This window comes from Gallus gallus, chromosome Z (assembly GCF_016699485.2).
Source record: "Gallus gallus isolate bGalGal1 chromosome Z, bGalGal1.mat.broiler.GRCg7b, whole genome shotgun sequence".
Classification (NCBI taxonomy): Eukaryota; Metazoa; Chordata; class Aves; order Galliformes; family Phasianidae; genus Gallus; species Gallus gallus.
In genome coordinates, this window is record NC_052572.1 from 28,141,050 (window position 1) to 28,155,252 (window position 14,203).

At 36.9% G+C, this 14,203-nt stretch overlaps 1 protein-coding gene across 2 annotated transcripts in view; it reads left to right on the top strand.

The window, feature by feature from the left end:
- RIC1 (RIC1 homolog, RAB6A GEF complex partner 1) overlaps nucleotides 1–14,203 on the top strand; it is a 52,516-nt gene that overhangs the window by 13,433 nt on the left and 24,880 nt on the right. For both annotated transcript variants that reach the window (XM_003643000.6, XM_004949066.5), the window contains exon 3: nucleotides 2,007–2,083. In XM_003643000.6, coding sequence (XP_003643048.1) covers nucleotides 2,007–2,083 — 77 coding nt within the window. The remainder of the gene's footprint in view (nucleotides 1–2,006; nucleotides 2,084–14,203) is intronic.

Consider the following 14,203-nt stretch of genomic DNA (forward strand, 5'->3'; position numbering starts at 1 on the left):
AGTTACTTCTGGCGGTTAAATGCAGTGTTCTATTTTTGCAGTTGATATCAGATTGTATATGCCCGTATCTTAAATTCTTAGATTGCAAACTTAGGTTTCACGAAGTAAAATTTTGAATGGTCAAACAGGGAGGGGGGAATCAGTTTGTAGCATCTGCTGTGAGGTAATTATTGTTTGTACTGAAGGCAAACTTTGATCTGGCACCTGAGGCTGTATAATATCTCAGATAGCTTTAATGGTAGGCAGTTTAACAAGCTTAAGCAGATCTCATACTGGTGTTGTTCTCTAGAAATTCTAAAAGTTTTATTACTTGTATCTTCTAGTGTTAAACTGTTGGTACATTTCTAAGCTAGTGTATTGCTTTGGACTATCATATTCACCATCACTGTTCACATATTGTTCATTTTTGGTAGAGTTTATATAAACAGGTGTTTATAAAGCAACATAGAAACCTATCTGAATGAATGTGATCAATTTCCAGCAAGTATCTGGTTGAATTTTCCGCATTTCAGCCAGCTATTCACAGAATTTGAGATTCTGTCTAGATATGACCTGTAACAATAGTAACTTCTGTTTTGAATGGGGTTCAGCTAGGCCCTTCTTACAGTATCAGTATAAAGATTACTTCAGAGTATTGTTTTACTTTTCCTTCCAGTATAAGGTAGCTTGGAGGTTAAATATTTAATGATGTAATGGAAAGAACCTGTAAAGATATTAGAAATGAGCATCTTTGTTTTTGTTTTTGTGGGGTTTTGTTTGTTTGTTTTCCCTGTATAATGATTGAACGTATTACTGCTCATGGAAAATCTTCCAATTATTTTCGGGCTGTTTCGATATCACCTTTATGTTTTGGATAGTTTTACATAGGAAAAGTATTTGCTTTGAATGCGAGAATTGTATTAGTATTACGTTATTGGGCTTTCTTGAAGCTGAAACACAATTTCATTGCAAAAAACTTGATTTCTGTGAACTGATGACGAAGCTAACAAGTGTTACTTTTTCCTTTGTTCACAGAAAAGGAAACCAACATTGCAAAGCAACTTGAAACCATTCATTTCAGTGCTGCTTATCTTTAGTAGTAAAGCTTTAGGTACATACTCAGCCTATATTGAAATGTTTGTATGAAAGTACTGTTTAACTGAAGTGCATTTGCCAGTTTGCCTAAAGGTTAAATTTGTGCTTTGAACAAATTATACTTCTTAATTTTGAACAATAAACTTTCCTGATTATTTGCCCATCTTGCACTGGATTAGCTTCTACCCATGATTACAACATCTGATAACTAAATGATTTGTGTTTGTTCTTTGAATAGTGTTGTAGTTTTAAATCAGTCTCCCAGGTAGGAAAAGCGTAACTGGGTATTGAATTATAATAGAATTTTTTTTTCAGACACTGAAAGAATTTAAAAATATACTGTGTTATCTAAAGATGGATCGATGAAGTGTTTTTTTTTTTTTTTTTTTTTTTTTTTTTCCAAAACCTACCTGGATGACTAACACTGAGAGGCAATGCCTGGCTTCTTTGGTGTCTGTATGTGTTGAAACATCTGGAGGTCTTGCTTTGAAGGCCTGCTCCATTTTACTAGCTGCTTTCTGCATTAATTCTCTGTGAAAGCACAGCTAATTCTCTCCTATTCAAAACTCAAGATGCTGTTGTTTAGAGGTTCATTTCTCCTTTTGGGATTTAGGTGACTAAGTTCCACATACCTGTCTATTTTCACATATTTAGATCTGTATGAGTCAAACAAACCTCTGTGGCATGCCTACGTCAACAGCATATTTTCATGTTTTCTCCCAAATGAGTGATATGTTCAGTGGATTTTGAGAGGTAGAATGGATTTTATATAGGATAAATTTCGAAGCACTATTTTTTAGTATGTCTGAAAATTGATAGTGTGTAGGTGAGCTCATTCTATATAAGACATGTAGAAATGACAAGAATCTGCATAGAGTTTACTTATGCATCTAGATGTCCAGATATGCATTTTATCAGTATTTCTCTTTCAGACTGCGAATGGATACATCTTATTTTTTGAAATCCCTTCAGCAAGAGACAAGTACCTTTATGAGCCACTGTATCCCAAGTAAGTATTGTAAACTTTCTTTGTGTCCTCACAGTGTAGGAAAAAGTGAGCAGACAAGTCCTGGGCAGATTATATGATCGAACACATTTTTCTCTTGTTTGTGTTTTAAACCTTAATGACTATATAGAGTATCTTTATTTGGATTTAGAGTCATTTCAGAGGAGAAGCTGATCTAATTGTCTTGCTGCACACTGACAGGATTCCTGGTACTTACTGGGAATTCATGAGGTCTCAAAATTCTGAATAGCAGAGTTAATAATGTCTAATTTTGTAATTGATATAAGACATTTTTGGATTCCTGATCTTTCACAAACTTTAATAGTTTCTTAATGGTAGTTCAGTTAAATATATCATGTTTCTTAGGAATTATTAGGGCTACATTTTTTTTTTTTTATAAATTCCTCTCCTCCCTCCAACTTTACAATACTTGAGATATTTATGAAACAAACAGGGAAGAAATTTCCTATATCTTATACGTAATATGAGCTATTTTTAGTAAGTTGTACAAATATTTCGGTTTTGTGTTATGTTGTCATTATCATCTTATTTCCCTTGTGAATCATATAATACATTTCCTTTGTTAAAATATAATGTGACTGTACATGGGATGCATTTGTAGTTACCTTCATTGATTTCTAGTGTGATTTTGCATGATGTGAAACTATTCAAGAGAGATTAAAACCTTAATGGTGTATTTGTCTATTTGCATCTTTACATAGGCAGACTGTATAGTTGTTGATTGGATGCAATTTATTCACAAGAATAATAAAAGGATCTTGATCATCATTGGCTAGAAATGACTTCTATGGGGGCAAAGGGATGTTTTCATATTCACAGAATAAGTTAAAGTCGATGGGTAGGTCATGGACTGGGGGCTTTTTTTCTGTGACGGGGCTAGGCCCTCCCCATCTCTGCCCCTTCCGCCATGGGAAGCCATTGGAGAAGTGAGAAGGAGGAATTACTCGACTGAGATAAGGAATAAACTATTTTACTAAAAATGGTAAAGGAATTTGATATAACACATTATGAAAGGTATCAAGAGAAGTAAATCACAAATGGAAAGAAGAGCATATCAGCAGGCCAAGGCTGAGTGCTGCCCGCAGCTTCTCCCCAAGGGACAGCCTCTGAGTGGCAGGACGTGGCAAAGCCCCGTGTCTGCAAGTGGAAACCTGTGAGGAGTATCAGAAGAAGATGATGTCATATAAGAGGAAAGCATAAGACATAACTGTTAAAGACATAAACATTTAAAACTTCAGTGTTTGTGAAGGCTTGCTTTGTGTTTTGTTTTTTTAATCTCATTTACAAATATATATTGTAAGAAATGACTTGGCAGCTAGTAGAGAATTTGTAACTGAATTAATTTTTGCTTCATTGGGTGGATAGCTGTGGGTGTTACACCATTGTAACACATCTCTTTTTCTGAAATAGTCCTCAGAGCTGTGAAATTAAATCCAATTTACTGTTGCAACTTATTTATCAGTTTTCCAGAAACTAATATGGACAAGTTATATTACAATGCTTGCCTTTTCTGAAACCGGAGCAGATCAGATTTACAAACTGACTTTTCACATCTGACATACTGTCATCAGAAGAAAAGGAGAGGGGAAAAAAATAGAGAAGCTTAGCCTGCTAAAAAACTTTTGAAATAAATAAAGGAACTGGTATGTCTATAGCTGCAAATAATGCAAACAAAGTAAATGATAACCAATAGCATACTCTTCTACTGGGCATATATTTTTAACTGGTAAAATCTGAAACTATGTGGAAGTATGTATAAAGTTCAAGAATTTCTTTCACTCTTACTGCATATGTGCCCTGTTATGGGGGGATTTGAAAAAAGCTATCAAGCTATATCAGACTAACTTTCATATATTAATATTGGAAAGTGACTTGTCAACCTAAAAGTGCATGTTTTTTAGAAAGTATTTGTTAGTTGAGTTGTCTGTTGAATGGCAAGGACTTCAGGATATATTTGTCAAGCCAAAAGGATAATACAATGCTTTTTCTGTGGATGAAAAAGACAAGGTGCTTGTCCCAACAGTGTTTTTGTTGGGTTGCTTGCAGTCTCCTAAGGCTAATGCATGGACTTAACTTAAGAAGATCTTACTGAACTTACTGGGATTACTAGTCTGTCTATGTTTAGATCTCAATTTTGAAAACCTTAAAATTACTACAGTTCTAGTTATATTAGATCAAAAGAAAGACAGTGTTTTTGTGTAAATCATGTATATTGGAATTAACTGTAGATTGTTCTATAAGCTTTTATGATGAGTTGAACTTCTTTTCCTCTGCAGGTGCAATGCTTTGTCAGTAGGTAGTTCTGCTGGTTCTGCTTTATAGTTTCTCCTGTGTTGATCAGATATTAAACAAATTTAAAACAATCCAACTCCCAAACCAAACCCAAGCCAAAATGAACCAACAGACAAACTAAATAAAAAACTCAGAACTGAAACCTTGACTTTTTTCAGGGATGTTTTTGTTTGCCAAAGATGAAACTATTTCACTGAAATACTTGTATTTTATTTCTACAGGACTGCACAGTTTACCAAATCTGTACTGTTAACTATGAGGCAATTAAAAAATCATTGTAAGGACTCATGTATTTCTTGTGTTGTGCCTGAAAGGGATCATCTTACTGTTTTCTCCCACTGTAGGAGTATGTTCTTGGCTCCTTCCTGTGTGCTGGCAGTAGTGATTATGCAGCTGTGACTTAAGGCAAGCTAGGTTGCTTGCCTGATGGGGAAACTAAACCCACTTCTTTCCCTTCTTTAACTCCCTGCGCGCTGTCCCCAGGATTCTAGTAGCTTAGCTTGCAGGCCCTCATACAGTGTAACAGAAGGGCTAGTGTTAGGAAGTGACCTTGAAGTAGCTCCGAGTGCGAGGAACTAGTTGTTAGAACTTTCTGTTCATTAGCAGGATTGCGAAGTTCAGGAGCATGGGGTGATATGATACTTGTGTGGTGATTTTCTTCAGTTCATGATATGGCACTTGCTTGTGATATTTTAACAGTCATGCAAACATTAATTCTGACTTGTCCAGCTCTGACTTACGTAGTTACTTATCTATGTTATCTGTGAGTGGAAGTGTGGTGAGTTTTGCAGAATGTTGGGAAGATTGAGGACTGTCCTTTTATTTGAGTAGGGTAGGACAGTGTCTCATCAGCTGCTGGAAACAAAAATGAAAGGAGAACAGGTCAACTGTAGGTCTACATACTGTATCTCTGAGGTAAAGTTTTCTTCCCCTCTTCCATTCTTCTCTTTGGCCACCTTCATGACGTACCAGGAAGTTAACAGATTCTGTAGAATATTATCAGCTAACAGACACACTTGCTCCTAATGTGTTCTTTAAAGTTTGGACTTGGTCTTATTCGTAAAATTTGGAATAATAGTCTGCTTAGCATTTCTGATCTGGCCAAATGTACTTCCTGTAAGCAGAATGAGGCCGGTCCTCCAGTATCCTTTCTTTAAATAACCTGTTCTGACTGAGTCGTAAATGGTAAGCATCTTGACAAAAAAGATAAAATGAAAGGAAAACCCTCTTAATACAATTTCAGCTTGGAAAGAGTTCTTACACACTGCAGGTAAACATAATGAGATCACAGTGCACTGAGATTACAAACTAGAAATTTGCTCAGCTGCATATGAATTCTCTGAAGGACTTTCTAGTTTAATGAGTAGTTGAACTTTTGATTATATTTCCTCCCATAAGGATGAAAAAACTAATAAATATTGTGTTTAAGTTCTCCTGTCACCTTAACTCTCATTTAAATACAATGTGCATATTTTACTGTCAGTAAATGAAAAATGTTAGAAAAGCAGATTAGAAGATATTTTCCTGGCTTTAGGGTTTATTTTACATTCCTCTGCTTTAGGCAATTGGTAGATGCAGTGAAGTTACAGCTGTATAAGGCATTGCTATTTTTGAAACAAATACTTGTTTCAAAACTTGTTTCAAACTGTAGAGTTTGGTTGATAATTGAAATGCTTTAGATGAGTTGTTTAGCCTCTATTAAAGAAATGGGCCAAAAAAGCTGCTGAAAGTAAACCCACTGCTCTTTTATCTTTCACACGAAGGTTTTCCTACATGTGATGGTGCAGGATGATCCTGAAGTGCTTACCTGTATTTGTACTCGTAGTAGAACTGTTCGGGGAAAAAAAAAAAAAAAAACCAAGCAAACAAACAAAAAACAAACAAACAGAAGAAAATTGTATAGGATTATGTGCGGGGGGGGGGAAGTGAGGGAAACACTTTAGCTGCTTGTACTTCAATACGTATTGCAATATATTGTTTTAACTATTAGTCTTGTTATACCTTTGGAGGCTTATTTGGTTTCAGATGTACTGAAGTAGATACTATAAGGGTTTAGAGACTGTTCAGCATTATGCATGTTTTATATACAAGCTAAAATTAGTTTAAAGTGAAAAAATTAATGCTTGCATTGTAACAGCAGCAGTCTGTTATGAATTCTGATTTTTTCCAAAGGAAAAAGGAAGGCTTTTATACTTAATCTGGAGTCTCTCAATAGTGCTGTTTGTTTATTATTTTTTGTTTTATTGTTTGATTGTCTTAATATTCTAGGAATGTTACAAGATGAAGTTGTTCTAATGAAGAAATACTTTTGTCTCCATTAATACTTTGCTGGAGCTTGCTAGTCTGTGGAATAAATGCTGAGTCCTGCTTAATCGATTTGAATAAAAACACATTTCTAAAAAAAATAGGTAAAATAGACTGCCTCAGACTACTTTACTGTTCCAGCTCTTGAAAACCTCTCTCCAGTTCATAGCAGACTTGGAAGAGAATCAGTGTTGGCCATTAGCCCACATTCTGTGATACTTCCCAGAAGTGAACACAAGTACAAAGTCCTGCTGCTATTAGTTCCGTCTAATTTTATCACCATATTACTAAAATTACTACAAAATAAAAAGAATATGTGATAGTAGGATGGTAAAATATGATTAATCTCTGCATGTGATCTGCTTAAAAGTGGTAGTGCACATAAGTAGTGTCACAAAAGTGACAATATTTTTTTGAGGAATTTCCAAACAAATTTGTACAGATATTGTACAGACTGTTTCACAGGGATGAGATGTGCAATGCCATCACAGTAGAGACTTTTCTCTACTGAATTATTAATTATTTCAATTCAGAATTTCAGCAAAAATAATGACATTAAGGCTTGTAAGTGAAAAGACATTGTGTGGTGATTTAATACTGAGGATATTTTTGTCTCGTATTTCTTCATATCCTCAAGTGGAGCCTGCATGGGAGTTAAGGGTCGTAAATTTAGAATCAGGCCTGAATGTCATGTTCTAACCAGCATGAGCACATTAACAAGCTAATGTTTATATTCCAGTTCATATTACTGGATTAATGCTTACATATCTGGTTAGAGTATTTGTGCCCTACTCTTTTTTGGTATTTTTCAAAACTTTTTCCTTTCCTTTAGCAAGACTGTTTATAGGTGCCATAAATTACCTCATCAGTTGGGATTTTTTTCCCCTGATTTAATGCACTTAAGATTAGTGTGCATAAGTGTTTTGAATTTTAAACTGTAGGGATAATTGATGAGATGTACAGTTAATTAACTTACTAAATAATTGTTCTTGGGAATTAAACTTGCACTAAATTTTGTATGTGATTTTTTTTTTCCTTGTTAAAACAACAAAGTTGGTTTTGCCATTGATTATATATAATATACATATATAAAATAAGAATAATATACATATAATAAGGCCATATATATACATGGACAATGTATATTTAAAACTAGATTAGTTGTAATATTTTATTAATCATTGTGGCGTTTGCTAGTTCAGGACATGGTTCTGAAGCAATTAAGAAATCTTTGAAACTGATACAACTTGTGACACCATTTCACTTTTAAAAGTAGTAGTTGATTAGTGTGTCAGTTAGAATCACAGAAGGGCTTGGATTGGAAGGGCCTTCAAGGATCAACAAGTTCCAACCTCCCAGCCACAGGGAGGGTTGCCAGCCATTAGACCAAATACTAAGATCAGATTGCCCAGAGCCACATCTAGCCTGGCCTTGAATGCCTCCAGGGATGGGGCATCCACAACCTTTCTGGGCAGCCTGTTCCAGCACTTCACCACTCTCTCAGTAAAAAACTTCCATCTGACATCTAATCTAAATCTCCCATCCTTTAGTTTAAAACCATTCCCCCTTGTCCTATCACTATCTACCCATGTAAAAAGTGTATTTCAATCATGTTTATAAACTTCCTTTAAATATTGGAAGGCCGCAATGAGGTCTCTCCAAAGCCTTCTCTTTTCCAGTTTGAACAAGCCTAGTTCCTTCAGCCTGTCTTAACTGAAGAGGTACTGTGGCCCTTGGACCATCTTCATAGCTCTCCTTCAGACCCACTCAAACAGCTCCAATTCTTTCTTGTGCTGAGGTCTTCATGCCTGGGCGCAGTATTCCACATGTGGCCTTATGAGAGCGTAATAGAGGGGGACAATCACTTCCCTTGCTGTGCTGGCAACCCCTCTCCTGATGGAGACCGGGATACCATTGGCCTTCTAGTCTGCAAGTCCACTCTGCTGGCTCACGTAGTTTTTCATGATTCAGAACCCCAAAGTTCTTCTCCACAGATCTGCTCCCAAGGAGTTCTCCCAGTTTGTATACCTATCTGGGATTATCTTGTCCCAAGTGCAAAACCTTGCATTTTTCTATGTTGAACCTCATTAGGTTGACAAGGGCCCACCTTTTGAGTTTATCAAGATTCATCTGGATGGCATCCCTTCCTTCTGCTGTGTCAACCGCACCATGGTACTTCTGAAACCACAGAAACCTATTATTTACTCTGGTAGAAAGAAACTGTAGAGAGAATTACTTTAAATCCTTCCTCATTTCTTTGTAGTTATTTCTATTTGCTCTCTTTAAATCATTGTCTGGCTTTCTCTGTCGCATGCATATAGATGCGGACTAAGCCAGACATATTTTATATGCTGATGGCTGGCTGCAGTATCTGTGGAGATAAAGAAGTTTAGAGGTCAGAAGATTAAGATTACATGGAAATCAAAGCTCATAGTGCAACTTGTTCTACTTACTTTCAGAACTGGTTGTAAAAGCATGGTAGACAGTGGCTTGTTACTGAAGAGTTGCATTTAAAGGTGATGATGGTGTTGTAAATTCATCAGCAAATGTTGTTTGCCTTTTTTTTTTTTTCCCCTCCCAGGACTGCTTATTGCTTTTTATTAGCTGAAACATAATAAATAAATAAAAATTCAAAACATACAACTGAAGGAACCATTTTAACAGCAACTATTAAGAAGTTCATAGTCCCAAATATGAATAAAAAATATTTTACTTTGTGCATTTCAGTTATTTCTTCTACGTATATTTCCTAATGAACCAGTCTAGAGTTTTGAATGTGTTTTTCAGTAGTGTCTCCACTGCTTCCCAGGCAGCTGTGAGTTGTGGAAACTGATGTTGTTGGGTTGGCTGTTTTGTTTTTGCTTTGCTTTTTAGTCCCTTTCTCTGTTTTGTCAGTGTTGGGTCTTGCATCTTTTATTTTCAACATAGTTTTCTAACAGAGTTAAAATATCACTCAGAGAGCCAGTTCTTCTCCCTGCAAGATAAAAAAAGAAATACAACAGAACGTGACTTCATGATAAGAATTTTAGCAGTTTGCCTACTTAGATGCTTCTCTTTAATGTGGGGAAGGTCAAGCTGGAGGTTACATCAGGTGGCTAGTGTGGGAAAAGCCTAGTGAATGAATTTTGGAATAGGGGAAAATATACCGTATTTCTGTAGCCTTATTTTAAAAGTGATTCATGAGAGTTAGTTGTTTAGATCTTCAGCATCTTACAGAGGCTTTGTAAAAGGGTATAATGCTAGTTTTCTATGAATAAGCATCTAGAGTATAACGTAAAATATGGAACAGGGAATGAATATGGTCATAAAAAAAAATACATCTTGATCTTCAAGATCTGAAACATCACTAAAGGACTTGTATGCTACCTTAAAAAAATAAATAATGTAGCACTCTACACATTCCATGTCACTGCAATTGGCACCTGCTGCTTCAGTACAAGCTGGGGAATGTAAGGATAGGGCACAGCTCTGCTGAAAAGAACGTAGGAGTACTGGTGGATAGGCAGCTGGACACGAGTGTGCTCTCCCAGTCAAAAAAGCCAACTGTATCCTGGGCTGCATCAAAGGAAGCGTGGCCAGCAGTATGAGGGAGGTGATCCTGCTCCTTTACTCTGTGCTGGTGAGGCCTCACCTGGAGTACTGTGTCCAGGTGTGGAGTCATCAGTACAGGAGAGATGTGGTGGGCATGTTGGAACATGTCCAGAGGAGAGCCACAAAAATTATCTATGGATCAAACACCTTCCCTGTGAGGACAGGATGAGAGAGCTGGGGCTGTTCAATATAGAGAAGAGAAGGCTCTGGAGAGACCTGATAGTGGTCTTTCAATGTCTAAAGGGGCTCTATAAGAAAGAATCATAGAATCACTCAGATTGGAAAAGACCCTCAAGATCATTGAGTCCAACCATGACCTAACCATACTACCCTAACAACCCTCTGCTAAATCATGTCCCTGAGCACCACATCCAAATGGTTTTTAAACACATCCGGGGATGGTGACTCAACCTTCTCCCTGGGGAGCCTATTCCAGTGCTTAACAACCCTTTCTGTAAAGGCTTGTTTCCTGATACCCAATGTAAACTTACCCTGCTGCAACTTGAGACCATTTCCCCTCATCCTGTCACCTGTCAGCAGTGAGAAGAGACCAGCCCCGCTCTTGCTGTAAGCACCTTTCAGATATTGGAAGAGAGCAATAAGGTCTCCCCTCAACCTCCGTTTCCCCAGACTAAACAGCCCCAGTTCCCTCAGCCTCTCCTCATAGGGCGTATTCTCAAAGCCCTTCACAAGCCTTGTTGCCCTTCTTTGGACCTCTTTAGCAGGGTCTGTTGTGATAGGACAAGGGGAAATGCTTTCAACTAAAAGAGGGAAAACTTAAATTGGATAAAATAAAGCTTTTTACAATAAAATTGGTTGGGCTCTGGAACATGCTGTTCACAGAGTTGGTGGATATCCCATCCCTGGAGGCATTCAAGTTCAGGCTGTGCAGGACTCTGTACAACGTGATGCAGCTGTAGGCATCTGCTGATTGCAGGGGAGTAGGACTAGATCACCTTTAAGGGTCCCTTCCAACTCAAATTATTCTATATCTGGGTTTTTTTCTTGGATCACTAATGAAGTGGGGGGTTTTTCCCAATTCCGAGTGCTAAGAGACTTATTCAGAGGTTGAGAGGCCACAGATGTGGCCAGTATCCTTAAAATCAATGAATTGAGGCCGAGTAAAACATGTTTTGACACTTCAGCTACATACAGGAATTAAGACTGAACTCTGAAAGACAGACTAAAGATTTTCCACTGTTTCACTTGCAATTCGCTTAGTTTTTCACTTACTTACATTTTCTTTCATACTGTTTCAAGCGCATGTTCTTTAACTTCATGAAGATGGTTTTGGTTGTCTCCTTACTGAAGAATTAGATTAGAGGTGAAATATGTGTAGCTAGTTGGTTACTGGAATGTGTCCATTCCTCTCAATTCTTGCACAAGGGAGAGTTACTTAAAATTTGGATACAACAGTAGCAGATGCTGATGTGGCAGTGCAGACCAAACATTCTTTCCTGCTTCTGTCAGCAAAGCAAATTCTTTGTTTAAAGGTCAAAGTAGCTTAACTAGTAAGGCTGACTCATGCAGATGTGGACTGTATGAACACAGTGTACTGTGTTCACCCTGCACCCATGGCAGGCATTTACTTTGAATTGGTAGTCGAGGGTAATAAATTAAAATACTGAAGTTTTTGAGTTTCACTCAGGATGATAGTCAGGATCATCATCATCAGGATGATGACTTTCTGGAAAAAGATGTACTCTGCAGTTTGAAACAAATGTGCTGATATGACCTCATAAAACTGAAATCTGAAAGACTCTTGCAAACTATTTTTATCAGTGGTGTTTAAAGTAAAAGAAGTCTGACCTTATGAAATATTATCTTCCCACAAAAAACATCTTTTCAATTGTGGTGTTCCCATTCTGGCTTGAATTTTGTCCTCCATAAAACCACTATTTATACTTGGTTATGTACCTGTCAGTTAAAGTCATTTACATGGTGTGTTACAATAACACTTAAACGTTACACAACCTTTTCCTGTCAATTTTTTTGTTTGTTTGTTTGATTAGGAGATTGAGTTGTACCACTGATTCTTGATGAGCTACAGTTCTGTCACACTGCTTGGGAACAGTCTGTCTGAGCCTATGTGTCCACATGGACTGAAAGGCGTATACTCAGACATCTGATGATTTCTAGTTGTTTTCTGTCCCCTTCTCCAAATCCCAGGATTATACATTGCTGGTAGTGGCAGAGATTTGAAGGAACTAAGCCATTTTTTTAGTTTAGAAAGAGTGAGGACAAATCAGGTGGAACTTCCAAGAAATGCATAGTATTTAAAGAAAGACCAACAACAACAGTAGCATTAACTAGGCAACTTCCTTGTATTTTGGGCCTTCAGTCAGTCTGTCACAATAGCTGGCTACTGTGAGGTCTGTTTTTTTCCAAGTCAGCTGTGTTTTGTAATTTTTTATGTTTTTTTTTTATGTACACTTGTTTAGACAAGGTATGCAGTCTGGGGACATAAAATTAACTAACGTTACAGATTTATTTTTTTTCTATGACCCCTATGGTGTTGTTCTTAAAACATGTTAGTATATTGGTGTGTAAACTTTGTAAACTTTACCTTGTTAAGGGTTGCTTTTTTCTTACCTCAGATAGCATAAATCTTTAGCCTTGCTTAAGAGTAGGTGTAGTATACATCAAAGAATAGTTTATCTGAATTCGATGTTTTGCTATAAAATAGTAATGAAATTAAGGTGCTTAAAGCCAACTGAGGTCAAGAAAGTCAGGAAAGAGGTTAAGGTGTCACTGATGTCAAACTTCTCAAAAACTGCAGCTGCATGGTTATGTGCCATGTCTCATGTAGTTGCATTGGCTGCCTTGCTGTAGGGTAAAATATTTTCTTAGCTAAAACCCAAGATGACATAGATTTGTGTATATATTTGTTTCTGACTAATGATGTTAGACAAAACTCTAACTTATCTACAATTCCTTTGAAATGCTAACCAGTGTAACTTTGAATGTTAACCAGTGTGATGCTCATTTCAGCACAGGATGACGTCAAGTCACAATACTTACATTAAGTCAACTTTTTTTTTATTAACTGAACATATGGTACATTGAATAAGCTAGACAAGTAAGGATGTTATATTTTGTATTTGAGAATTAAATTTAAAATGAGGAAAATATACATTAGAAGCTTTCACCATCTAGAAACTGATAAAATTTAATGGTCTGTTTTAAGGAAGTTCTCGGTCATCTCTTTTATCCCTTTTCTTGTTAGGTAAAACACTTATTGATAATTTACTGTGGGGGAATAGTCATATGAATTATTATAATAAATGTCTGCCTGTCGAGTTATGAGGAATTAAAGATGGAAACATTGATCTGGTAAAAGGAGGTGAAGCAACATGAGTGTTTTACAGTCTAAACCTGCAATGCTTTTTGACAAAGAATGAATTTGCAATTGTTATAACATTCATTGTCTGCTCATTGTCTTAGTTTGCTTGCGTACTCCTTACAGACACATAGGATGATACTACCAATTACAATTTTTGCTTTAAAATTGTGTTCTACAAGGGCTGTTCGGAAAGTAATACCCCCTGTCTTATTAAGTTGGTGTCAGAAGTAGGTGTTGGTGGTATGGCAGTAGAGGTTGTCCCTATTCCCAAGAGTATTCCATTATATGTTGTTGCCATATGACAAATGGAAGCAGAGGGGCAGTCTGTCAGAACAGTGTCTGACATGAAGATGTGTCACTGAATTCCTCCTTGTGGAAAAAAAATGGCACCCACTGGCATTCATTGACCAAACAGTGAATGTGAGCACAGTGAAGTGGTAGATGTTGCGTTTCAGCAGTGACAACAGCAACAGTGAGCTGCCTGTTCTAGTGTGGATGTGCAGGCTCTTGAGCATCACAGGCATAAATGCATAGCTTATGTTGGTGACTGTTGAAAACTAGTGCTTGGTAGC